Here is a 27,855-nt window from a genome sequence, read left to right on the forward strand (position 1 = left end):
ATACACTAGGATGGAATAGTAAAAAATAAAAATAATGATGATGATAAAAAATAAAAGGGATAAAATAGTAAATAGATCTTAAATAAGATGTATATTTTTCTTTCTACATCAAAATATAATTCTGAAGATATTCTACTTATTGTATTTTGACTAGATACTGAGGAATGAACCTAAGTCAAAGTCTATATTAAGTCCATCAGGTTGTAATGTCTTTAATAAATAAATCCATTTTGCCTCCACACGTGATATTCTTTCAATATAGTCTCCTCCTCTCCACGACCTTGTAATTTGTTCAATTCCGAGAAATTTGAGACTTTTAGGATCACAATTGTGGAAATTTTTAAAATGATTCGAAACACTGTGCGTTACTACTCCTTTTTTTATGTTGCGAATGTGCTCTGCAATTCTGATTTTCGATTTTTGTTTGGTCCTACCTATATATTGTAGTCAACAACTGCATTCCAATAGATAGACCACTCCTTCAATATTACAGTTTACACAATTCCTGATTTGAAATTCATTCCCATTTGAATTTGATTGAAATTTCTTAGTAGTTTTATTTCCAGATGTTATGCTGTTTTTACATCCTTTACAATTTAAGCAGAAAGGAAATCCAGCTGACATTTTTGTAGATTGATCAATTTCAGGAGTGGACACATAGCTTCTAGTGAGTAAATTTTTGATGTTTGCCACTTTCTTATAGATAATCCTTGGGGTTTTTTTTGGTAAAAATTGATTAATTTCCTCATCTAGGCTTAATATATGCCAATGGGTATTTAAAATATTTTCAAAGGCTCTTGAATTACTATTAAATTGCGTGACAAATGATATTTCTGATATAGATTTCATTTCTTTTTCTTTGTACCCTAAAAGATCTTTCCTATCAATATTCGTCACCTCACTAAAGACTGATGAAACCATCTCATTAGCATAGTTACGTTCCAAGAATTTTTGTTTAAGACCTTGACTTTCAAAAACTCCTAGATCTGTGCAGTTTCTTTTGAGTCTCCTAAATTGACCTTTTGGGTTGTTTTTTTTCCAGTTCCAATGATTGTTACTGGTTGCCATTACTAAGTTATTGCAGTCTACTTCTTTTGTAAAATTCTTAGTTTTAAGCTGTCCATTCTCAATATATACTGTCAGGTCCAAATAGTTAATCTTTAGATTGCTCGTTTCAGCCAAAAACTCTAAATTATATACATTCTTATTGAGATATGTCAGAAAAAGTTGTAATTCTTTATGTGTTCCTTCCCAAATAAAGAAAACGTCATCTATATAGCGCTTCCAACATGCTAGTTTCTCCCTAAATTGGTTATTATTCCATATGCACTCGTCTTCCCACTTCGCTACAAATAAATTTGCGTAGCTAGGGGCAAAGCGAGTTCCCATAGCTGTCCCCGTAGGTTTGGAGGTAGAAGTCGTTCCCATACCGGAAATAATTGTGTTGGAGAATGAATTCCATCATACTCATAATGAAATTGATCTGTTCATTCTCCAAGTTGGTCAATTCACATAGATAGTGGTATGAATGAGCACAAGAGTCTGTAAGGTCTAAAGTTTCCATATTATCCATCTTTCACTTAAAAAAGACAAACCTGTAAGATTATAATACATTTCTGCGTTGTAAAGTAAAGTACAAATTTACACCTACTTCCAAGAACAAAAATGTCATCAAACTTGTAATAAAGAGAACAAAGGTCATTTTTAAAGGTCATTTGGTCAACAACCACTGCAGTTTATCAACCATTTAACAACTTCTAAAATCGTAGTACAATTAACCACCATAAGGGTGTAATATATAAAAAAAATAGGCACAATGTTTATTGAATACATATGGACATACAAATATGCATATGTTAATCAGTTTCTTATAATAAAACAGAAACAAAACAGAAATACTACACTCATGTACTCTTTATCATCATCTGGGGGAAGGCTAGAAGATTTGGACAATTTCTCTGTAGCAGACTGATAAATGAAAAAACTAACAATTCTACTACATAGTGAAACTATTTTCTTTATTGTCAATAAAACACCCTCCTCTGTCACTGAAAGAGCTAAGTTGGAAGGGTAATAGGTTCTACGACCAATTTATTGCCCTCTTGCCAACAGTTCTATTCATGTGTTCACAAATAAATTATAAATCTCTATTGGAACATAGCAGAGAATTGGTGTTAATGCTTCTAAACATCATATTATTTTATAAACGTATACATGAAATAATACTAGTCCAGGAGAGATACCTCATCAGTAAAGTTACCTTAGGGGGCATGTATATATGTATATAATCGGCACACATTATTTGTTACTTTCACAAGTTAAGAATGTATACAGAGGTCTTTATAAACATTTATTGCTTCGATCATTACTGATTCCTATAAGGATTACATACTGGACTTGGTTTCTGCCATACGTTATTTAAGTTCTTAGGAGTTTAGCCAATATTTTTAGGGATCTCTAAACTCCTAGGTGGGTAAAAAACCATGGGGATTGACCTTCTTTATAATGACATCAGAGAGTAAATAATCAAGGTAAAGTGACAGAAATCAGATCTCTGAAAGTCTGTTTCCTTCATCAACAAATATTAAGCCCTTGTTTGTTAGCACTCAGTGATTTGATGAAAACAATTTTCATTAAAATAACTTCAGCTTTTAGGGTAGATCATTATAACATTAACATATTATTTCATAATTATCCTGACTAGGCAACAATCATGAAAAGAGCTATAAATAAATATGTGTAGATTTTAACAAAAGAACATGTTTTCTATAGAACAAGATTCCCACAAAATAAACTTTTATGGACTGTTTTGTGTAAGGCTTTCTTGATGTCCTTATTCCTGAGGCTGTATATAATGGGATTAATCAAAGGGGTTACCACTGTGTATATGAGTGATAAGATTTTACTTATGTTCATTGATTGTCCTTTTGTTGGTACAACATAAACACCAAATAGAGTCCCAAAAAATATGCACACCACAGTCAGATGGGAGCTACAGGTGGAGAAGGCTTTCTGTCTGACAGTATTAGATGGAGTCCTTAAGATAGTAAAAAGGATATTAACATATGATACAATGATTATTATGCCTGGTATGATTAGCATAGGAGCACTTAGTACTTCATTTTCTAATTGAACAATCGCTGTATCTGAACAAGAAATTTCCAATAAGGGAATATAATCACAAAAGAAATGGTCAATAATATTTGGCCCACAAAACTGTAGCATTGATGTTGTTAAAGTGTCAATCAATATAATTGAATAGCTCAACATCCAAGAGATGATCACCAGTTTCAGGCAATATGCACTGTTCATTATAGAAGCATAACGCAAGGGGTTGCAGATGGCCAAATATCTGTCATAAGACATCACTGTCAGGAGAAGACACTCAGATGCTTCTGAGGCACAAAAAATGTATAATTGAGTGATGCAGCCAATAAAACTAATGTTTCCCCTATCATTCAGCAATATGTAAAGCATGTTGGGGACAACATCTGTGGTTAGCATGATGTCATTCAGAGAGAGTTGTGTGAGGAAGAAGTACATGGGAGACTGGAGGCTCTTGTTGTAGGACACCAGTGCGATGATCAGGAGGTTTCCACATATGGTCACACAGTAAATCACAAGGAAGAGAATAAATAGTAAAATCCTTATGTTTTGTGTACCCTGAAATCCCAGGAGAATAAACACAGTGACCATAGTCTGGTTGTTCCCCTGTGATGATTGAGGAAAGTGGATAAAAGATAACTAGATATACATTTTAATGCAGATTAGCTAACAATAATGGCAATAATGTAAAAAATGAAAGTGCTGCTAATTAGTTCTAGTAGAACATTACAAAACGCAAGCTCTAGAAGAGATGGAGATAAATTTTGTGATAGGAATGTGACAGATATTGTTTAACATAGTTTTAAAGTATTTGGATGTGAGATGGACGCATTTTTTATTGTAGTTTTTGTTTTTGTTTATTTCATGATTTTCTTTTTTCTTTTTTTTCATTAATTGTATTTTATCAGGGGTGCAGCGCAAGTATCCCTTGCACCTCATAATTGCGAGCTGGCATGACTTAATGATGATGATGCTGCAGAGATTCTCTTGTAACCCAATGTGAAAGCTCCTCTTCTGCCATGGGGGACATTGTGCTGAGTTAATTTAGTGCTATGTTTTAACAATCACATGCCTGACACATGAGCATGTAGCTGAAACCAGAGGCTCTCAGTGACAGTTGGATTTGAGTCTAGCAAGTGAGCAGTGTGATTGTGCATCAAGGACTTAGATCTATGTACCATTGAATTAAAGCATTGCACAACAGAACATACATCTACATTTCCCAGTCATTCAGGGATTAAAGCAATAGGGAGTAGTATCTGATTTATACCAGGTGATAATGCTAGTATCAAAAATGTAAATAACTTGAAAAGAATATTATTAACTTATGTTGTAGATTATAAGCTCTCATGAGCAAAGCCCTCTGTCTAATGCCTGCACCTTCTCCATTAACCTCAGATATCCTTATTCTATTTCTATGTATGATAAGTTACACCAAATGTCTGGCAGTGACAAGCTTTGTGGAGCCTTAGAAAGAAACAATGATGATGATGATGATTATAATGATGATAATAAACAATAGCTTGCAGAATTTACATTACTTTGATTTGAATAGAAAGTTAGAATGTTATATTAATTTCTTTATTAACATTTATTTATACATTATATTGCTAGCATATTCCATAGCTCTTTACAATTGAAAACGAACACAGTAATAAAATGAGACTGGGCACTAACAGGCAGACAAAGAACTTACAATCTATAGGGCAAGAGGATCTTAAGGCATGAAGTTATGGATGAACTGTGTAGAGGGGTGGTAATCGGGTAGAGTAGCCTAGACCGCTTAAGAGGGTAGTTTGGGAATTTTATAAGCATGCCCAAAAAGGTGAGCTTTCAGGGAATGCTTGAAGATTTGGAGGCTAGCGGAATGTCTTGTTGTGCGAGGGAAGGAATTCCAGAGACGGTACAGCCCGTAAATGTATATCCAGTAGGTAGCTGCTGTTGGAAGGCAGGAATATTGTTTGTTCTGTTTTTGAAAGATTGACATTAGGACATAATGTTGGGATAAAATCTATGGTTAACAAGAACTTCTCATAGACTGTTGTGTGTGGAAGAAGTACATGGGAAATGTTATTGGTCTAAGACACCAGTATGGTTGTCAGAGGTTCCCACATATGATCGCAATGTAAAACACAAATTCTTACATTTTGGGTACCCAGATGTCCAGGATGGATGAACTCAGTTCATAGTTAGATTATTTCTCTGTTTTGACTGAGTCAAAGTCAAATCAAGTTCCATACTAATAAGAGCAATCAAAATAGTTTTAACTGGGCATCTACAGATACAAAAACTCTAAAAGGCAGAAGCCTATTTGAAATGGAATCAAACAGGGCAATTTGCTGCAAATATAGTACAAGTCCTTAAAAAGTGACAAAATGTTTTAGACAGGGCACAAAACGGAGGTGACTTCAAATATGTGTATAACCTTTAATAAAGTATACATGAATGTGTAAAACACACATGGTTATAATACATTTTTGATTGTTGTCCATAGAATGATGATCTGGGATAACACCATATGCATCATTATTAGAGATGGGCGGGTCCGGTTCTCCGAGAACCGAACCCACCCGAACTTTGGGTATCCAAGTACCGAGCTGAGCAGCTCGGTACTCTCCCGCCCATTCCGAATCCAAATCGAGGCCGAACGTCATTGTGACGTCGTCGGATCTCGGGGCTCGGTTCTCGCGATACTTCAACTTTATAAATACACGCCTCCACAGCAATCCATCGCCATTTGACAGAGGGAGAGAGCAGGATGTAGTCATAGGCTAATTAGAGCAGGGACAGAGAATACAATATTGTTCTTGCAATTGCTCTAACCAAAATCGCTAGTGCAGAGAAGAGGATAGAGGTTTATTATTTTTTCTTCATATTTGGCACTCCCCAGCGCTTTTGGGGTGTCCTCCCTAATTGTGCATAAATATTTCTGGCTGTCAAAAGTCATATCTGTCAGCAGTATCTACTAAATAATTTTTAGCACTCCTCAGTGCTTTTGGGGTGTCCTCCCTAATTGTGCATTAATATTTCTGGCTGTCAAAAGTCATATCTGTCAGCAGTATCTACTAAATAATTTGTAGCACTCCTCAGTGCTTTTGGGGTGTCCTCCCTAATTGTGCATTAATATTTCTGGCTGTCAAAAGTCATATCTGTAAGCAGTATCTACTAAATAATTTTTAGCACTCCTCAGTGCTTTTGGGGTGTCCTCCCTAATTGTGCATTAATATTTCTGGCTGTCAAAAGTCATATCTGTCAGCAGTATCTACTAAATAATTTGTAGCACACCTCAGTGCTTTTGGGGTGTCCTCCCTAATTGTGCATTAATATTTCTGGCTGTCAAAAGTCATATCTGTCAGCAGTATCTACTAAATAATTTGTAGCACTCCTCAGTGCTTTTGGGGTGTCCTCCCTAATTGTGCATTAATATTTCTGGCTGTCAAAAGTCATTTCTGTCAGCAGTATCTACTAAATAATTTGTAGCACTCCTCAGTGCTTTTGGGGTGTCCTCCCTAATTGTGCATTAATATTTCTGGCTGTCAAAAGTCATAACTGTCAGCAGAATCTACTAAATAATTTTTAGCACTCCCCAGTGGTTTGCGCTCAGAATGGATTCAAAGCAGTCCACATATGATCTGAATGAGCAACCAGGTTCTGTCACCAGTCCTGATGTTAGTGTTCCCAGTACGTCATCTGGCCAAGGCGATGTCAAACAACAGAGTGTTTTCAAATTAGTGCAAAAAACAAAAACCCAAAAAAAATTTACTGTATTGAAGCGAAAAAGAAGTGTAACTGAGCAAAAGTTAAGTGACGATAAAAAAAAAATTGCAAGCATGCCATTCTACACACGCAGTGGCAAAGAGAGAATGAGGCCTTCACCTTTGGCTATTATAACAGTGAGGCATTACAGGAGAATATTTGCTCTGATTCACAAATGACAACAATCCCTGTGGAGAGTCCATCCAACAGTGGGATGTCTAATCGTGAGCATTCTGCTGATGTGTGCCTTAATAGCCCGAGTGTAGCCGGTGATACCCAAATTGAGGATGCCACTTTGGAATTAGAAGAGGATGAGGGGGAGATTTGTGTAGGCGACGAGGGCGCTAATGATGATGTTGATGATTATGATGCAGACAGATATCAAATTGCCTTTCTCAATTTCTATTTATATTCTAGATTATATAACGGCTGAATAGTTTTCTATTTTACTCCTAGTGGAGAGAGGATCTAATGCAGACAGATACCAAACTGCCTTTGTCCATTTCAATTTATATTGTACAGTATATAACAGCTGAATTTATTAGTATTTTATACAAGTGGAGGGGGGCCCAGAGAGACAGAAACCAAACTGGCTTTCTCCATGTCAATTAATATTGTACAGTCTATAACAGCTGGATTTTTTTGTATTTTATACAAGTTGAGGGGGGCCTAGAGAGACAGAAACCAAACTGGCTTTCTCCATGTCAATTAATATTGTACAGTCTATAATGGCTGAATTTTTTGTTTTTTTAAAAAAGTGGAGGGGGCCTATAGAGACAGAAAGCAAACTGTCTTTTTCCATTTCTTTACATATTTAACTATAAGTGTAGGGTGTAATATAGATTCAAAGACAATGGCTGCATTGCCAATATGCATAGATGGAGAGGAAGACAATCTGTTTTGTGTGTAGAATAAATGAAGGCCTACCAACGAAGAATTAAACAGTTTTTTTGGATGATTTATTACCTCAACAATTAGATTACTTATCTCTAAAACAGTTGGAGCACTAAATTGGGTTATTTTAGGCACAAAAACATGTATTTTCCAACAAAATAGCAAAACAAAACCAAACAAAACCAAAACCAAAACCAAAACCAAAACACGCAATGGCGGTTTTGCAAAACCAAAACCAAAACCAAAACACGACGGTAATCCAGATCCAAAACCGAATCCAAAACCAAAACACGGGGGTCAGTGACCATCTCTAATCATTATAGACAATTATGACCCATTGTCACCATCTCTTCAAAATAAAATTTATGTCACTGGCATCATAAAATGATGACGATCTTCATTATTGTTGATAGAAAGCAGCATCTAACCAGTTGCAATGCACACAAGTAATAAGAGTTGTCTCAAGTGCATGTATAGCAGGAGTTAGACTAGTATTAACTTATGACTTGCAAAATTCCTTACAGACTTTACAGTGCAGTTATTTTAAACTTAATAAATGAATTTCATTTACTGAATATAGCAAAAAAGTTACTATATATTTATTATTTTGTGATTTATTTCATGGTCACTACTTACTTATATTATATATTATTGTACTCAGTTACACATTGTAATTTTAATTATAGTTTCCATTACTATTATTATTAAATAGACTCACTTCCAAGGCAGCGATGAAAAGGAGCCCAATTTTCTCATATATTTAAGTGGAGATGCAGATACACATTATTTTCTTCCTATGGAAAGACTTAGATTAACTGAGAGCTAAAGAGTTATGACATCTTCTGCAGGCAACCAAATATTTTGCAGTTGCATAATAATTACGTTTGGATCTGGTCGACCATTAGTTACTAAAAATCGCCTTTCTAAACTGTTCTAAAGATATATTTATTAGAGAAGAGCAACATTTTTATTATTGTTTTGCAACATGTTCACATCATTCTTCATTTGGCTGCGGAATTTTCCACATTTCTCACAATTCTCACATTAAGTGTTTAGTGCAAAATTCCCCATATTATTTTTATTGCAAATTAAATTCTCATGTCATTTTGTTCTGCCTGGTCTTCTCATCTACTATGCAACAGCCACAACACAGCAAAATTAATTGACATGGATGTTATCAGAACTCTATTTATATACTATAAATTGGCAGAAATTCATAAAAATTCTGTGAGGAATGCCGTTCTGCAGAATGAAGAAACAAAAGCGCAATTCAAGAATTGTATCACTAGAGCATTGGAACTCAGTGAAATTACCTTTTATTGTGTGACAAGCAGGGTACTAACAGTTTTTTCCTGCATCTTCTTTGTCATGTGTAATTTTCCCCCAGCACCTCAAGAGTTGTGGATGCCTCTTAGTTAACAAAGTACAGTACAATGTTTTCAAAAGTTGAGTTGAAAAAAAATTAACTGGTTAATTACAAGGTGCCTGATTCATTAAGGATCTTAACTTGAGAAACTTCTTATTTCAGTCTCCTGGACAAAACCATGTTACAATGCAAGGGGTGCAAATTAGTATTCTGTTTTGCACATAAGTTATATACTGACTGTTTTTTCATGTAGCACACAAATACTTGATAGCTTATTTGTACACTGAAATTTAAAGTTGATATTTGTGTGCTACATGAAAAAACAGTCAGTATTTAACTTATGTGCAAAACAGAATACTAATTTGCACCCCTTGCATTGTAACATGGTTTTGTCCAGGAGACTGAAATAAGAAGTTTCTCAAGTTAAGGTCCTTAATGAATCAGGCCCAAGGTGCCATGCACACCAAATTGTCATTTCCCCTCTAGCACCTCCCTTATAAATCACTGTTGCATAGTTGGCTGTCAAAAACTAAAGTAAAAATTTTTAAAAATGAGAATAATATAATTTGTATGTTGCCTCAAAACAATGTTTCCTTAGGCATCTGTTAAGTTTCCTTAAAACATATTTCCTCCTTTGTGAAAATCACTGTCAGGCTATTCAGGATATTCTGTGTTACCAAGAGATGTATTTCAAACATTTGTATTCTATTTTATAGATTGAAGATTAGTTAGATAGTACTTACATCAGAAACTTCCTGCTGATGAGGATGGTCACTCATTTCTACTGCATTGGAACTTTGGTATTGCACTCTTAATTGACTAGTTTTACCATTATTTTTCTGCACCTATATTCCAATATATCATGGAACACTGGAATGACTATCATTATATATAATACAATACATTAATTAATTAAACAACTATGCAAAACAAATGGATCTTTGGAGAGTTCTTTGATTTGTCCCTGTGTGTGATAAAAATCAGACCACTGGGAGTATTAGAAGATTGCTGATAATTAGTCCCCAGTAGCACGAGAATGAGTGACTTCATTAAAAGTAAAAAATGTAATGTAATGTTTCCCTTGCATCCTCTCTAACACTGAGAAATAAGAATGTATGAAAAGTAAAATACATACATTTGTTCATATAAACACATCTGACCAGTGTTCTCTTATATTGAGCAGTCGAAACATTATTCTATAAAAACTGAACTATTTAGGACAAATCCATTGTGAAAAGATATTTGTAGACTACAGAATAATCCCATAGAATCTCCATTTAGGAATAAAATGTGATCTGATCTTCATCCAGAATAAACTCTCCAACATTATCAAATGCAAAATGCTCTATTCATGAATTAAGAAATATCGGATTAAAACATCCTTCTTAGAAGTTAGTTGATTTTGTAGGAGGTGAAATGGTCAATTTTGAGCATCTTACTAATAAAGATGTGATTCATATGGCAAATCTCATCAGTTTTGCTTTATCACTATATGTAATGGCCCAAAATGAACACCAATCTTGATCAACATTTAATTAGAATCTATTATATGTCAATCTGGGCCACCCAAAAACAGAAGTTCCTTGCCTGACATTTCTATTTCTGCTGATAACATGACCATAAATCCCACCCCGCAAGCTCGCTGCCTAGGTGTAATCCTTGACTCTCAACTATCATTTATTCCCCACATCGACTCTATATCTAAATCATGTTACATACATCTAAAGAAAATTGCCAGAATACGCACATATCTCACACAAGACACTGCCAAAACCTTAATTCATGCACACTGATCTCCCTCATCGACTATTGCAATTCCCTCCTTCCTGGTCTTCCCAAAATCAGACTTGAACCCCTACAATCTATTTTGCCCACAGAAGTTAGATTGATTTTCTTTGCTCTGTACAAGATCTACTACGTCTCTCTTCCACTCTCATCACATCCTCCCATTCCCGGTGACAGGACTTTTTTTGGGATGCACCCACTTTGTGGAATTTCCTCCCTTGTACAGTAAGACTTTCCTCTAGTCTTCTAACCTTCAAGCGTTCTCTGAAAGCCCACCTCTTAAGACAAGCTTATGATATTCCTCAACCAACATCTTAATCTTCCTAGGTTACCCTATTGCCACCCTCTACACAGATAACAAAAGACAACAACCCTCTGACCAACATTGTTGTGTGACTGATCACACAGCCCACTCAATACTTTTTACCTTTGCATTCTAGCTGATCCAATGTGCAATATGATGTAGCACGTGCCCTTGTGTTTCAAACTCCTATTGTCTCATCAATTGTAAGCTTGCGAGCAGGGCCCTCTTACCTCTCTGTCTGTATGTATTACCCAGTATTGTTTTATTAATGTTTGTTCCCAATTATAAAGTGCTGCGGAATTTGCTGGTGCTATATAAATAAATGTTGATGATGATGATGATGATGGAGAATGCAAAGTGTAATCACTATCTCATTTTCTGTGAGGTCATTATGTGACCAAACTGTTTATAACCCAAAGGATCCAGTAATTTTGCTCAAACGCTTAAAGGTTAGATCTTTCTGATGTAGCAATATAAGTATGTGGCTAAATTGGACATGATGTGTATCCAATCACTTTCCATTCCTGTCTAGTAGAGATGTTCAAACTATTTGAACCAGTTAAAAAAAATGATCGCATATGGCTGGTTCAAGGGCCTTTAACTTTAACTTCACATCATGATTGGAATTTTGGGACAAGTTTAATTTGGGTTTGAAAGCTAAGTACAAATTAAAGTTAGTGTTTGAAGTTCAAATTCAAAGGTTAAGTTGGTGATTTATATTGTTGTGCACAGAGCACTGCGTTCTACTTTTAGTTTACATTTTGGTTCTAAAACCATTCTAGTGTTTGGTTTTGGACAAAAAAAATACAAAAAGCTCTTTTGGTTTTGGTTCTGAATTTCCTTAAAAATTGTGAAATCATGTAAAGTCATGTAATTTTGAACAGTTTTTGTTCCTTCATTAGTTTTTATATCAGTATTATTAATTTATAGTCATATACAGTCTATTTTCTAATGACCACATCACAGCTCTCATAAGTTAAAAACAGTCTGTATTTAACTTATGTGCAAAACAGAAAACTAATTTTCACCCCTTGCCTTGTAACATGGTTTTGTCCAGGAGACTTAAATAATAAACTTCTTAATTTAAGTTCCTTAATGAATCAGGCCCTCTGTAATCACAGGTAATCAATGAGTCCTGATTTATATGAGACATGTCTTGTCAACATAGTGATTGCAGGAAGTTAAAAAATAGTTAGCTCAGAATTAAATGTATATAAATGTAACATTTTTTTCTGCCGCTACTACAGTGTTCTATATACGGCCGTTGAATGCTGAAAATGCCCAGAAAGTTTATGGGCCACAAACAGCATTTTCTGTATTGACCCCAATTTTTAAGACATTCTTAACAATCATGGACCTGAGTCATTAAGGCACGTAACTGCCTTACTGGCTGGGTGTTCCTAGAGGAAAAACCTGCCCATTTTTTGAAGACCCCACTCCCCCCGATTTTGCGATCACCAGCACTAAGATAGCAGCACAAGGGTTAATATTATTAAGAGGGGGAACCCCACACATTTTCTTTAAAATCTATTTTTTGCACTGTGTAGAACTGCATAGAGCTGCCTCAGACAGACCAGGCAACAGAATTTATACTAGACCCCTGGCAGGTGCAGGTGTTAAGGCTATAAACTGCACACTGAGATGTGTCTTGGATTATCACCAATGGTATAATTCAATTCGTTAGGAATACATTTTTTGCAGTATAAACCACAAGTTTATTACAATAAAAAGTAATTGATCTGATGTGGCGCTCCACTCAGTGTGCAGCCTGATGTATGTAGAGGAGTATCCACTATTCTCCACAGATAAAGCACAGACATAAAGAATAGTTAACATACACTTAGCGCGCACCTTTTCACATTTCACAGGAGATAGGAACTCCTATACTCCCTTCACTGGATAGATGACCCTTATCTCTCTCCTCAATTGGAATTCCTATAGTCTGAAAATCAGACTCATGGAAATATAAAACAAATGGAGAAATAATAGTGCAGATTGTCTAAAAATGAGCATATAAAAGTCCACAGAGTTCCCGGAAGAGAGAGTATAATCTTCAACCTCGTGATGAAACAAAGGAATACCACCGTAATTCTTGTGACTTTTTACACCATCTCCCCCAAAGGTATATGCTTACAAGATGTTGGCTTTAATAAAGCATCTCTAGTAATCCTTCCTGTGTATCGCTTTCAAATTCCTCCACAAAGTAATAACATGATGTGCCAAATAAAAAGAAAATAAAAACCAATCTGGTGCAGTATAAACCACAAGGATGGAATTTCGTGAGGGAAGTACATTTGGAGAGAATAGCTCCAACTCCCACTAAGGAAGCATCAACTTCTACTAACAACGGTTGGGATGAATCTGGAGGCCTAAGTACCAGAGTTGAGACAAAAGCTTGTTTTAAAAAGGCTAAAGCATGATTGGCCTCAGATGACCATTCTTTAATATTGGCACTCTTCTTAGTGAGAGTGGTAATGGGAGCCACTAAGGTGGACTATCCTTGAATAAACTGTCGCTAATAATTGGCGAATCCCAAGAAATGTTCAATCTCCTTTAGGCCAGATGGTTGAGGCCAATTAAGAATAGCTTGGATGTTCTCAGGATCCATATGCAAACCAGTCACGGAGACAATGTAACAGAGAAAGAGGATGCTTCTTTGTTCAAAGACACAATTTTCGAGTTTACAAAATAATTGATGCTTTTGAAGGGACATTACTTCCTTGAATGATGTGAAGAGAGATCTTTGGAAAAAATTAAAATGTTATCAAGGTAGACCACAACAAAACTGTATAAACTTTCCCTAAAAATCACATTCACAAATCTTTGGAATACTGCTGGAGCATTACAGAAACCAAAGAACAAGATTTTCCCAGTATACATCTCTGAAATTAAAGGTGGTCTTCCATTCATTACCAGCTATGATGCAAATTACGTTATAAGCTCAAAGATCGAGTTTGGTGAATATGCAGTCTCATTTAAAACAGTCAAACAATTTGTTGATTAGTGGAAGTGAATAAAGGTTTTGACAGTAATGGAATTGAGCCCTTTTTTATCTATACAAGGTCTGAGGCTGCCGTATTTCTTCTTTACAAAGAAGAATCCCGTCTCTGTTGGTGAAGAAAACTTTCTAATAAGTCCTTTCTGGAGATATACTTCAATGCATTGAGACATAGCTTGAGCTTTAGGTTCAGAGAGGGGATAAACCCTACCAAGAGGAGGCAATTTCCCAAGGAGTAAATCAATGTGACAGTTCCACAATTAGTGAGGAGGAAAATCTTCAGATTGTTCTTTACTGAATACATCTCTGAAGGCAGAATATTGGGGAAGAACAGCAGAAGTTTCAGAATAAGAATTAATAGCAGATTGGTTGAGAGGAAGAACTTTATTCAAACAAAAATCCTGACAATCTGATCGCATGCCAAGACCTGTGCAGAACACCAATTTTGTTTTTGTTTTTTACCAAATCCAATATTAAATACTTCTACTAACATACAAGGCCGTCAACAAAACTGCAACAGCATCAATCTCATCACTTGTCTCATAAAATCTCCCAACTCAACATTTCTATTCTTTACAAGATCTGCATCTCTCATATGCAGTCATTGCCTGCTCCCATTCCCAGTTAATTTTTTGTGCTGCACCCATTTTGTGGAATTGCCTCCCTTGTACCACTAGACTTTCAAATAGTCTTCTGATCCACCTCTTCACGCTAGCTTATCAAATAACTCAACAACACTCTTAACCTACCTAGGGTACCCTATTACCACACTCTACACATTTCACACAAAACGTGCATGTGTTCTTTGTATACCCAATCCAGCGCGGCCCTCTTACCTCTCTGTCTGTCTGTAATACATTCTATAACATTCTCATTTTATTACTGTGCTTGTCTCCAATTGTAAAGCGCTGTGGAATATGCTGGGGCTATATAAATAAATTATAATAGTAATAATAATAATAATAATAATAATATTAACAACAATAATAATAATAATAATAATAATAATAAAAATAAATATGCCATTTAATTTGCACATTTCTTGCACAAGGTACACATAAAGCACCTACATAAGTATATATCTTTGTGATAACCCAAATGCACAAATTATCCATTCCTGTGCTAATCTATAGATCCAGTTATAAAAAGCTTTCAAATATGTGAACAGAACAAACGTTGGTGCAATGACATACCAAACAAGCTATAGTACAAAGGATTTCTTCCCAGTCATAAATCACCCCTTATGCTTAAGATTATTTTATATATTACAAATTAATAATCCAGAGAAGCCAAATTTATATAGTGTTTGAAATAGCAAAGTGTCATAGGCTGTATGCCTTTTACTGCAGGATAATGAGATGATCTTGATGATGTGCAATGTGCACCAAATTCTTCTCCGTATTAATGATAACCGTTTGTTCAACCTCCACTTTGTGATCTGCTCAGGAGATGATTCTTATAAATTTGTTTAAAGTGTCTAACAGTTTATAGTTTCCATGTTATCCATCTTCGACTTAAGAAAATTCATATATGAGATAATTATATGATAATAATAAGTTTATGGCCTGTGGAGTAAGAGTAAAGACAAAGTTACATCAACTTCCAACAACACAAAAATCACCAAACCTGTGTAATAAAGAGAATGAAGAAAGTTGATTTACAAAAGTCATTTGGTCCAGAACCTGTGGGGTCTTTCAGTCATTTCACAACCCCTCATATATTATTACAGTTGACACGGCAAGACCCACCTGTGTTGGAAACTTGGACCTTATTTCTCGACTTCATTGTAGTCACCGGAAAACACAAACGTATCCCTTTCTTTGAAGACTTAATTTCTTCCAAGGTGCATGACGATAAGGCATAAAGAGTAGAATACAAGCTTAGAGTGAATTCTAAAGCTAGTACATTACTTTCTTCTTCCCTTATCTCTCTTGTCTGAAACTACCGATTCCGTCTATATTTACACAGTTTCAATATTATTGAACCTTAAACAGAATGTCATCTCAGCCACCTCAAGGGTGTAATATGGCAAAAAGTTACAAAGCTTACTGAATACAAATTGACTTAAAGATATATAAATTCAAATAGTGACATAAATTAAAACAGAAACAAATACTACACTCATGTGCTCTTTCTCATAATCTGACAACTGTTAGAAGGCTAGAAGATTTAAACATTTTCTCAGTAGCAGAATGATCCCTGAAAACTAAAAATTTCCAACCTACTGTAGAGTGTTGTTGAAATTTTCTTCTTTATTGCCCAAATACCAATCTTCTTTGTGACATCACTGATACCCCTTTCACACTGCCTAAAAGACCTGGGTTGTTGCAGGGATGAGCAACCTGGATCTAGGCTTGGTGTGAAAGGGGGTCCCCGCATCTATCTACCTGGGTCAGATCACCCAGGAATTGAACTCGGGTCATTTGGAGGGTTATTCCCAGGTCCAACTTGAGTAGATGCCAGTGTGAACAGTGAGACCCATTAAAAAGTTAATTTTTTTTAAAAAAAAAGCATCACAAGAGGAGTCAATCAGAGCTACTCGTGTGAAGTTGCCATGGAGATCCAGGCAGACCCATGTTCAGTGTGACCACGGTCTATGCGGGTATTTGGAAGAGTGGGAGGCACTGTCCCCCGGCAATAATCCGGGTTTATATACCCGGGATATTGTCGCCGTGGCAGTGTGAAAGGGGTATGAAACAGTTGTGTTAGTACGGGAAAAGGTTTTATAGCCAATTTATTTCTCTCTTCAAACAGTTCTGTTAATGTGTCTAAAGCTGGATCATAACTCTCTACTGGAACATAGCAGAGATATGACTTTAATGCTAGTAAACATGGAATGATTGTCTGCATAAGCACATAGAAAAAATACCATTAGTCTTCCAGGAAAGATACATCATCCTTAAAGGTTTCTTAGGGAAGCATGTATATAACTGACTCATAGGGCTAGATTTACTAAGCTGCGGGTTTGAAAAAGTGGGGATATTGCCTATAGCAACCAATCAGATTCTAGCTTTCATTTATTTAGTGCTTTCTACAAAATGACAGCTAGAATCTGATTGGTTGCTATAGGCAACATCCCCACTTTTTCAAACCCGCAGCTTAGTAAATCTAGCCCATAGACTTTGTTATATTCACAACTTATAAATGTATGCAGATGTCTTCATAAACATGTATTGCTTTAATCATTGCTGTTTACTATAAGGATTATATACTGAACTTGGATTCCAACCATACATTCTTTCTGGTCTTAGGAGTTTAGCCAATCTCTCTTAGGGTTCTCTGAACTCTTATGTGGGTAATAAGCCACTGATTAGGCCATACTCATATACTCATGACAATACTGTATAGAGTTTACAAAAGAACATGTTTTCTATAGAACAAGATTGCCACAAAATATATTTTTATGTATTGTTTTGGGTAAAGCTTTCTTGATGTCTTTATTCCTGAGGCTGTATATAATGGGATTAATCATAGGGGTCATCACCGTGTATATAAGTGATAAGATTTTACTTAGGTTCAATGATTGTCCTTTTGTTGGTAGAACATAAACACCAAAAAGAGTACAAAAATATATGGACACCACAGTCAGGTGAGAGCTACAGGTGGTGAAGGCTTTCTGTCTGACAGTATTAGATGGAGTCCTTAAGCTTGTATAAAGGATATTAACATATGATATAATGATTATTATGCATGGTATGATTAGCATAGGAGCACTTAGCACATAAGTTTCTAATTGAACAATTGTTGTATCCGAACAAGAAATTTCCAGTAGGGGAATATAATCACAAAAGAAGTGGTCAATAATATTTGGCCCACAAAATTGTAGCATTGATGTTGTCAAAGTGCCAATCAGTGCAATGGGAAAGCTCAACATCCAAGAGATGATCGCCAATTTGAGGCAATACACACTGTTCATTATAGAAGCATAATGCAAGGGGTGACAGATGGCCAAATACCTGTCATAAGACATCACTGTGAGAAGAAGACATTCAGATGCTTCTGAGGCACAGAAGAAATAAAACTGTATTAAGCAGCCAATAAAACTAATGCATCCCCTATCATTCAGTAGAATATAAAGCATATTGGGAACAATATCTGTGGATAGCAAGATATCATTCATAGAGAGTTGTGTGAGGAAGAAGTACATAGGAGAATGGAGGTTCTTGTTGTAGGACACCAGTGTGATGATCAGGAGGTTCCCATATATGGTCACACAGTAAATCACAAAGAAGAGAATAAATAGTAGAAATCTTACATTTCGTGTAGTCTGAAATCCCAATAGGATAAACACAGTGACCTGGTTGTTCCCCTGTGATGATTGAGGAAAGTAGAAAAAAAAATACTAGGTATACATTTTTAATGTAGATTAGTTGACAATAATGGCAATGAGGTAAATAATGTAAGTGTTAGTTCTATTACATGCTACATATATCAGAGGATGTCAGTGACAGTCAGGTTTGAGTCTAGCAAGAGAGCAGTATTACTGGTCATAAGAACTTAGATCTATGTACAGCAGCATTAGGTACAACATAACAGAATAGACATCTATATATGGCAGCCAGTAACAGATTAAAGAGATAGGGACTATTATCTGATTGACACCAGGTAATAATGGTAATATTAAACATATTAGTGACATGAAGAGGTTATTAATAAATGATGTTGTACACTGTAAGCTCTAACTAGCAGGGTCCTCTCTAGCCTGTGTGTTCTACCTGCACTTCTCCATTAACCTCATATATCCTTGATCTGTTTCTATGTATCTTTTGTTATACTGACTCTCTGGCACTGATAAGTTTTGTGGCACCTTAGAAATAAATGATGACAATGATATTCATAAAATAAATTCTTTAGGAATGTAAAGCGATTTGACTAGAAAGCTAAAATTTAGGACTCGGAACAATTTATTATCATGTATTTATATAGCTACAGCATGTTCCTTAGCACTTTAAAATTGGGAACAAACACAGTAATAAAATGAGACTAGAGGGGTATATTTACTAAACTGCGGTTTTGAAAAAGTTGAGATGTTGCCTATAGCAACCAATCAGATTCTAGCCATCATTTATTTAGTACATTCTGCAAAATGAAAGCTAGAATCTAAATTGGTTCTACAGGCAACATCTCCACATTTTCAAACCCCCAGTTTAGTAAATATACCCCTAGGTATTAACAGGCAGATAGAGAGGTAAATGGACCCTTATTACAACGTTACAATCTTTAGAACAATAGGGGTTTGATACATGCAGTTAAGTGTCACTTACTACATTTTGGACTAGTCAGATTGAAAGGGGAAAAGGGCTTTGTGGGGATAATTGAGCCGGTCACACAGCAATATTGGTTTGATGGTCGGAGAGTTGTTTGGGTACAGAAAGAGAACACATGTAAGTTTTCCGTGAACCGTATACAGTGATGGTATTCGGGTAGATAATCCTGGGGCGGTTAAGCAGGTAATTGGATACACTTTCCTGAAGAGTTGAGTTTCTGGTGAATTTGTGAAGATTTGAAGGATAGTGGAAAATATTTGTGCAAGGGAGCATTTCATAGAGTGGGTGTAACCAATACAAAGTCCTGTAATCGGGAGATAAAGCAGATAATCAATGTGGGTGAGAAATGCAGATCTTACACAGAGGAGTGAAATCGAGTTGGAAGTGATTTTGAAACACTGAATGAGATGCATGTTGAAACATTTTGTATATGGCCATATTATGTTATTAGAAGTATTTTGTATTGTATTTGATAAAATACAAGCAACCAATGTATCCACTGAGCAAATATAGAATATTTTTGTTGGGCAGCACGGTGGCTAAGTGGTTAGCACTTCTGCCTCACAGCACTGGGGTCATGAGTTTATTCCCGACCATCTCCTTATCTTTGTGAAGCTTGCATGTTCTCCCCGTGTCTGCGTGGCTATCCTCACACACTCCAAAAACATACTAGTAAGTTAATTGGCTGCTAACTTGGATGTTGTTCAGAACACCCTAGTGGCTGGTGGATCACCTGGGCGGGAGTGGCCCCGGTACCTCAGGCCGCAGCAGCAGCTTCTTCCTCACAGTTACGGTTACCTAACCCACCCAAGTTCGATGGAGACCCCAAGTATTGCAGAGGATTTTTAAATCAATGCTCCATACAATTCGAGCTTTTACCAGGGAACTTCCCTTCCGAAAAAACGAAAGTGGCCTATGTGATTTCGTTATTGTCCGGTCAAGCCTTAGCATGGGCTTCCCCCTTATGGGAGAGGGACGACCCCATTCTACATAACTTCAGCGTCTTTTTGTCCACTTTCAAGAAAATATTTGATGAGCCAGGAAGGGTGTCCAATGCTGCTTCCAACTTATTACGTCTCCGCCAGGGAAACCAGTCTGTGGGACAGTATGCGGTCCACTTCAGAACTATGGCCTCTGAACTTAGCTGTAACGATGAAGCCCTAGTAGCTACGGTCTGGCAGGGCCTTTCAGACCGAATCAAAGACGAGCTGGTATCTCAGGAACTCCCTACGTCTTTGGACGATATTATCTCCCTCTGTGTCAAAGTTGATTTGCGTTTCAAGGAACATAATTCCGAGAAGGAACAGTCTCGGCGTAGAATGATTCGCTTGGCCCCCAACTTCCAAACCCCTGTTCTTCCTCCTGAAGAGCCCATGCAACTGGGGAGGACCCGCCTATCAGCCGAAGAAAGGGAGAGGAGATTTCGGAACAAGTTGTGTTTATATTGTGGAGAGAGCGGCCAACTTCTGAGTTCTTGTTCTAAACGCTCGGGAAACAACAGGGCCTAACGAGTTCAGAAGCTGTATCGTTGGGCCTCTTTTCTCAGTGTCAGTCAGTTCCCAGAAGTAATGATTGTCTGTCTATTCCCATCTCCCTTCAGTTAGGACAAAAGATTTTCCCGCAGTTGGCTCTTCTTGATTCCGGAGCCGCAGGAAATTTCATCTCTGCCGCGGTAGTTAAACAATTTGCTATTCCCACACAAGCTTTGGAACAACCCATCTCTCTAATGGCCATTGATGGGGAGAGAATTCCTGAGGGGTCCATTCTGGTACGCACTATTCCCCTACTGCTTCAGATAGGAGCGCTTCATCGGGAGAAGATTTCTTTCCTAGTAATTCAAAGGTCTACCAACCCAGTCATCCTTCCATGGCTTCGTCTCCACTCCCCCACCTTGGACTGGAAATCAGGTCACATATTGTCCTGGGGACAGTCCTGCTTCTCTCACTGCCTACAGAGAGTGGTTCCTCCGAATAGTCCCAGATGTTCCCAAGAATTTCCTGTGACTCTTTTGCCTGAACCATACCAAACCTTCTCTGATGTTTTTTGTCAACAAGAAGCCACTAGACTTCCCCCTCACAGAATCTGGGATTGTGGCATTGATCTGATACCTGGTAAACCCATTCCCAGAGGCCGTGTTTACCCCCTTTCCCTCCCGGAGTCTAAGGCTATTGAGGAGTACGTCCAAGAAAATCTAAAAAGGGGCTTCATCCGCATGTCTGCCTCCCCAGCTAGGGCTGGCTTCTTCTTCGTAAAAAAGAAAGATGGGGGCCTCCACCCTTGCATTGATTACAGAGGCCTGAATGCCATTACCGTTAAAAATCGGTATCCACTGCCACTGATTTCCGAATTATTTGACCGGATTAAGGGTGCCACCATCTTTTCTAAACTTTACCTCAGAGGAGCGTATAACCTCATACGCATTAAGGAGGGGGATGAATGGAAGACGGCGTTCAACACCCGAGATGGCCACTTTGAATACCTGGTCATGCCCTTTGGGTTATGCAATGCCCCGGCCATCTTTCAGGGCTTAATGAATGAGCTGTTTCAAGACCTCTTGTACCAATCCGTAGTCATCTACTTGGACGACATTCTCATCTTTTCTCAAGATCTAGTATCCCATCGCTCTCATGTATTGGAGGTCCTCTCTCGTATCCGAAAAAATCAGCTATTTTGCAAATTGGAGAAATGCACCTTCGAGCAGAAACAAATTCCCTTCCTGGGATATATTATTTCGGGCACCGGTATACAGATGGATCCCACGAAATTGAAAGCCATACTTGACTGGCCCCAACCTTCAGGCCTTAAGGACACTCAATGCTTCCTAGGATTCTCCAACTATTATCGTCAATTTATCAAAGGGTACTCTTCTTTCGTGGCTCCCATCACAGCATTGACCCGTAAATCTGCTGATGCTGGTATTTGGTCCACTGAGGCTATTCAAGCCTTTATATTATTAAAGTCTCTTTTTTCATCTGCACCCATTCTTCAACAGCCGGATTGTTCATGTCCTTTTGTCCTGGAGGTAGATGCCTCTTCTGTTGGCACAGGAGCTGTACTATCACAGCGCAGCCCTTCTGGAAAACTTCATCCCTGCGGATTCTTTTCCTGTTGCTTTTTACCTGCTGAGAGGAATTATGGGATTGGCGACAAAGAGCTCCTGGCCATCAAGTTAGCTCTCTCCGAATGGAGACATCTACTAGAAGGAGTGCAATTTCCTATCACCATATATACCGACCATAAGAATTTGCTTTACTTACTTACGGTGGACCTTATTCTTCTCACGTTTTGATTTCAACATCACTTTTCACTCGGGATCCAAGAATACGAAGGCAGACGCCTTATCTCGCTCTTTTGATCCAGCTGACATGGAATCCTCGGAAGATAATAAATTCATTGTAAATCCATGTCAAGTATTGGCAGCTACACACCTGAAAAAGGGTTGTCCTCCGGGCAAAACATTCATCTTGCCACATCTACGCACCCGGCTCCTTAACTGGGCTCATCACTCACTCTTCTCTGGGCATGCCGGCATTCGCAAGACCTGGGACTTATTGTCCCGAAGTTACTAGTGGCCTTCCTTGCTGGAAGATGTGAAGAGATTTGTTGCTGCTTGTTCCAAATGTGCTCAACACAAGACCTCTAGGAAGAAGCCTTATGGATGCTTGCTCCCATTACCCATTCCTGATTACCCGTGGTCACAGATCTCCATGGATTTTATCACGGACCTTCCTCCTTCCAAATCCTGTACTGTGGTGCTTGTGGTCACGGATCGCTTCTCTAAAACAGCTCACTTTATTGCTCTTAAAGGCCTTCCTTCTTCCTCCTCCTTAGCCGATATTTTTATTAAAGAAATATTTCGCCTCCACGGCTGTTCTCTACATATTGTCTCCGATAGGGGATCACAATTCATATCAAAATTTTGGCGGTCTTTTTGCAATAAATCCGGGATTAAGGTTGACTTCTCTTCCGCATATCATCCCCAGTCCAATGGGGCTACTGAGAGAACCAACCAAGAATTAGAAAAGTTTCTAAGAATATTTATCTCAAGTAACCAAGACAACTGGGTGGACCTTCTCTCTTGGGCCGAGTTCGCCCATAACAACCATTTCCATGAGGCCATCTCTAACTCCCCCTTTTTTGTCCTTTATGGCTGCCATCCTAGACTACCCACCTTCTCTCAAATCTCATCTTCGGAAGTTCCAGCGGTGGACTCTCGGTTTCGTAACTTCTCCGCTATTTGGGAACAGACCAAGATAAATTTAAAGAAAGCAACCACTCGTTCCAAGAAATTCTATGATAAAAGTAGAAGAATGACTCCAAGTTTTTCAGTCGGTGACAGGGTATGGCTATCCACCCACAACATTCGTTTAAAGGTTCCCAGTAAAAAATTTGCTCCCAAGTTTATTGGCCCATTCGCTATTTCTGAGATTATTAATCCCGTAGCCTTTAGATTGAGTCTGCCTCCCTCTTTATGCATACCCAATGTCTTTCATGTCTCCTTGTTAAAACCGATGGTAACCAATAGATTCTCCACCTCATCCAGAACTCCTCCTCCTGTTGTGGATCGGGATCAAGTCAAATACGAGATTAAAACTATCCTAGATTCTCGTAAAGTTCAAGGTGCCATACAGTTCTTGGTGGATTGGAAGGGTTACGGCCCTGAGGAGCGCTCATGGGTAAGAGCCATTGATCTGCATGCTCCCCATCTGCTTAAATCCTTCCATAAAAAATTTCCTTTGAAACCCTATTAGGTGTTCGGAGTCCACCTTTATGGCAGGGGGTACTGTAACGGACTTACCTGATCCCCGCCGCTCCTTCCAGAAGCCGCACTTCCGCATCCAGGACCACGTGACCGCACCCGGAGGCGGTCACATGACCACAACCCAGAGGTGGGGATTTTGAATCCCCTTCAGCATAAAAACCTCCCTCTGGCACTCGCTGAGTGTCAGAGCAACACTTACCTGTTCCTGGCTCCTGTTCTTCGTGGATTGCAGTGTCTTCCAGTTTCCAGTGTCTTCCTGTGTGCTGATCTCTGCCTGTTTGACTTCCTTGGTTCTCCTATCCCTGTGTACCGACCCGGCTTGCTGACATTCTCCTATTCTTGTGACCCGTGTACCAAACCTGGCTTGCTGACTCCGAGTTGCCTTCTGATTCTGCCTGACTCCATTCCTGTGTACCTAACCAGCTTGTTTGACTCCGCTACCTCTGCTTCACTCTGCTGTACTACATCTTGGGGCGAACCTGGGGACTGCGACCTGCGACTCCTGGCAGCGAAGCCCACCCCGCCTTGCGGCGGTTCTTGGTGAACACCGGGGAGATCGTTAGACTCCGCACCTCAGGTAAGCCAGCGCTAATCAAGATTAGTAATATAGTATCCAGAATCTGTTACAATATTTAAGGAGATATGCAGATATACATTGTTTTCTTTCTATGGAGAAACGTAGATAAACTCAGAGCTAAAGAGTTATGGAATCCTCTGCAGGCTGCCAAACATTTTGTAATCACATAATAACTAGGGGCCTGATTCAATAAGGATCTTAAATGAAGAAACTTCTTATTTCAGTCTCCTGGACAAAACCATGTTACAATACAAGGGGTGCAAATGAGTTTTCTGTTTTGCACATAAGTTAAATACTGACTGTTTTTTCATGTAGCACACAAATATCAACTTTAAATTTCAGTGTAAAAATAAAACTATCAAGTATTTGTGTGCTACATGAAAAAACAGTCAGTATTTAACTTATGTGCAAAACAGAAAACTCATTTGCACCCCTTGCATTGTAACATGGTTTTGTCCAGGAGACTGAAGTAAGAAACTTCTTCATTTAAGGTCCTTAATGAATCAGGCCCTAGATATGGATTTGGTCTGCTGTTAGTTTAAAAAAATGAGTTTCTAAAATGTTCTGAAGAACAACATTGTCAAAATGGCTTTGTGACATCTTCACTTCATTCTTCATTTGGCTGTGGAATTTCCCATGTTTGTCACAAAAGGATTCTATCAATAGAACATTGCAACTCAGCAAAAAGACCTTTCATGGTGTGAAATTCAAGTTGCTAAGGATTTTTTCTACATCTTCTGTCTCATATGTACAATTCCCCCAGCACTACAAGAGTTATGGCTGCTTCTGAGTAAACAATGTACAGGACAAAGTTTTTTAGAGAAACAGTTGTGAAGAAAGGTGACTATGCTCTCCAAACTATCATTTCTTCTCTGATATCTCCCTTCTAAATCACCATTACCTAGTTGCTTGTCAAAAAATAAAGTAAACATTATATAAAATTAGCGTAACATTATTTATATATTTCCTCAAAACAGTGTTTTCTTATGCGCATGTCAAAGTCCTTGAAACATTTTATGGTGATCAATCTCAGGAATTAAAGGCCTGATTCATTAAGGAAAGTAAAGCAAAAAAAATAGAAACTTTTAAAATTAAAAGTTTTCTCCTGGACAAATGCATGTTACAATACAAGGGGTGAAAATTGGTTTATTATTTTGCACATAAGTTAAATACTGTCTGTTTTTTTTCATGCAGCACACAAATATTTGATAGCTTATTTTTACACTGAAATGTAAAGTTCATCTAGGATATTCTCTGCCCCAACTATAATTCTGTTCCCACATTTTAAATGCACCTCTCCCTCCAATAGAACATGGATTTGCCAAGGTTCAAAGTTACTCATTTTTTTTCTTTACTTTCCTTAATGAATCAGGCCCTGAATCACCAAAAATGTCCTCATCTCTCAAAATCACTATTAGTCTCTTCAGGAAATTCTAAATAGGCTTATAAAGATGTAGTTCACAGATTTGCATTTTATTTTAATGATTGGAGACTAGTTAGATAGTACTTACATCAGCGCCTTTCTGCTGATGAAGATGGTCATTCATTTCTACTGCATTGGAACAAACACCTATATTCCAATATATAAAGGAACTCTGGAATGACTCCCCTCATATATAACACATTACATAAATTTATAAGATCTTTGGAGAGTTCTTTGATTTATCCCTGTGTGTGGTAAGAATCAGTCCATTGGGAGTATTAGAGGATTGCTGGTATTTAGTCCCCCATATCAGGAGAACCAGTAACTTCATTAAAAGCAATTGCCTTGCATCCACTGAGAAATAAGAATGTATGAAAATTAAATTATATACATTTGTGCCTATAAGTACATCTGACCACCGTTCACTCTTGCTGTGGGCTCAAAATGATTACTAATCTTGATCAACATCTAGTTGAAATCTATTATACTGTATGTCAATCTGGTCAGGTGGAGAGTGTAATCAAAGAGTGACCATTATCTTATTATATGTACGGTCATTATCTGACCAAACTGATGATGGGATCCAACTGTTATGAACTTACCTTGTCTCCGCTCTGCTGCGCTGTCAGCGTTGTCTGCCAGCTGTTCAGCGCTTCTCCCGATGGCGCCCCCGCACTTCCGGGTTCTCCCTGCATCTAGTCATGTGACTCCTGGGCGGGGAATTCAAATCTCTATATCTTCTCTGCTCTGACACGCTGCCTGTGTCAGAGCAATGTGTTTCCTGTTCCTGGCTACCTGTTCCTGTGTACCTGACTCCTGTGACCCTGCTCCCTGTGTACTTCCATTTCCCTTCTACTCCTGTGTACCAACCTGGCTGTGACCTGACTACTCTTTGGCTTAATGCCTGGCACCGCGAATTGGACTGACCATCCTGTGTACTGACCCAGCTGTGTTATCAACTACTCTTTGGATTTCCCTCTGGCACCGTATACCTGATACCTCCTGTGTACCGACCCGGCTGTGTCTTGACTCTTCTGGACCCATCTCCTGCTACGCACTCAACCGACTCTGTTCATCTACCGGTGACTGCGCCAGACCTCCAAACCCTGGAATTCACGGTTAGTGCCTGTATTAGCATCACTTTGTCATATTGCCTGTTTGACTACCCATCACTTCTCCCTTACGTCAGTAGGCTAACCTGGGGGCCGCGACCTGCGGTTCTTCGGCAGCAAAGTCCACCCTACCTTGCGCTGGTTCTTGGTGAAGACCGGAAGGCCGTTAGACTCCGCGCCCTAGGTAAGCCTGTGCAAATACTGACTAAGGCATCAGAACCGTAACACCAACCAAAGGTTAGATCTTTCTGAAATAGCAATATATGTGTGTGGCTAGATAAAATCACTATACACTCCAGTCTTGTAGAGATGATCAAATTATTTGATCCTGTACAAAATTTTGTTAAATTTGTTTGGCTTGAGGACTTAAAATAAAGAATATTGATCCAGCACTCCAAATGTTGTATATGAAAAGCAAACCATGTATGTATACTAGATGCCCTATTTGTCTAATTACAATATCAACGCTGAACACTTTTATAAAATGAATGGGTTATGAACATCTA

The 27,855-nt window shown here is 38.0% G+C and overlaps 2 protein-coding genes across 2 annotated transcripts; both read right to left on the bottom strand.

The window, feature by feature from the left end:
* Positions 1 to 2,766: 2,766 nt before the first annotated feature.
* On the bottom strand, positions 2,767 to 9,900 carry LOC142150458 (olfactory receptor 10A7-like). Its single transcript, XM_075205651.1, has 2 exons — positions 9,865 to 9,900; positions 2,767 to 3,711 (listed from the first exon to the last, which is right to left on the bottom strand). The coding sequence occupies exons 1-2, from the start codon at positions 9,898 to 9,900 to the stop codon at positions 2,767 to 2,769; spliced, it is 981 nt and encodes a 326-aa protein (XP_075061752.1).
* A 7,678-nt stretch (positions 9,901 to 17,578) lies between these two features.
* LOC142150459 (olfactory receptor 10A7-like) lies at positions 17,579 to 26,361 on the bottom strand. The gene is made up of 2 exons (XM_075205652.1): positions 26,326 to 26,361; positions 17,579 to 18,517 (listed from the first exon to the last, which is right to left on the bottom strand). The coding sequence occupies exons 1-2, from the start codon at positions 26,359 to 26,361 to the stop codon at positions 17,579 to 17,581; spliced, it is 975 nt and encodes a 324-aa protein (XP_075061753.1).
* Positions 26,362 to 27,855: the final 1,494 nt, after the last annotated feature.

The sequence above is a fragment of the Mixophyes fleayi genome, chromosome 4 (assembly GCF_038048845.1).
Source record: "Mixophyes fleayi isolate aMixFle1 chromosome 4, aMixFle1.hap1, whole genome shotgun sequence".
In the NCBI taxonomy this organism is placed as follows: Eukaryota; Metazoa; Chordata; class Amphibia; order Anura; family Limnodynastidae; genus Mixophyes; species Mixophyes fleayi.

Bases quoted from the DNA above. Each gene is read 5' to 3' on its own strand.
- LOC142150458 (XM_075205651.1), bottom strand. From the start codon at position 9,900: ATGAGTGACCATCCTCATCAGCAGGAAGTTTCTGAT. The intron at 3,712-9,864 runs GTAAGTACTATC...CAATCATCACAG, and splicing joins ATCAGCAGGAAGTTTCTGAT to GGGAACAACCAGACTATGGT.
- LOC142150459 (XM_075205652.1), bottom strand. From the start codon at position 26,361: ATGAATGACCATCTTCATCAGCAGAAAGGCGCTGAT. The intron at 18,518-26,325 runs GTAAGTACTATC...CAATCATCACAG, and splicing joins ATCAGCAGAAAGGCGCTGAT to GGGAACAACCAGGTCACTGT.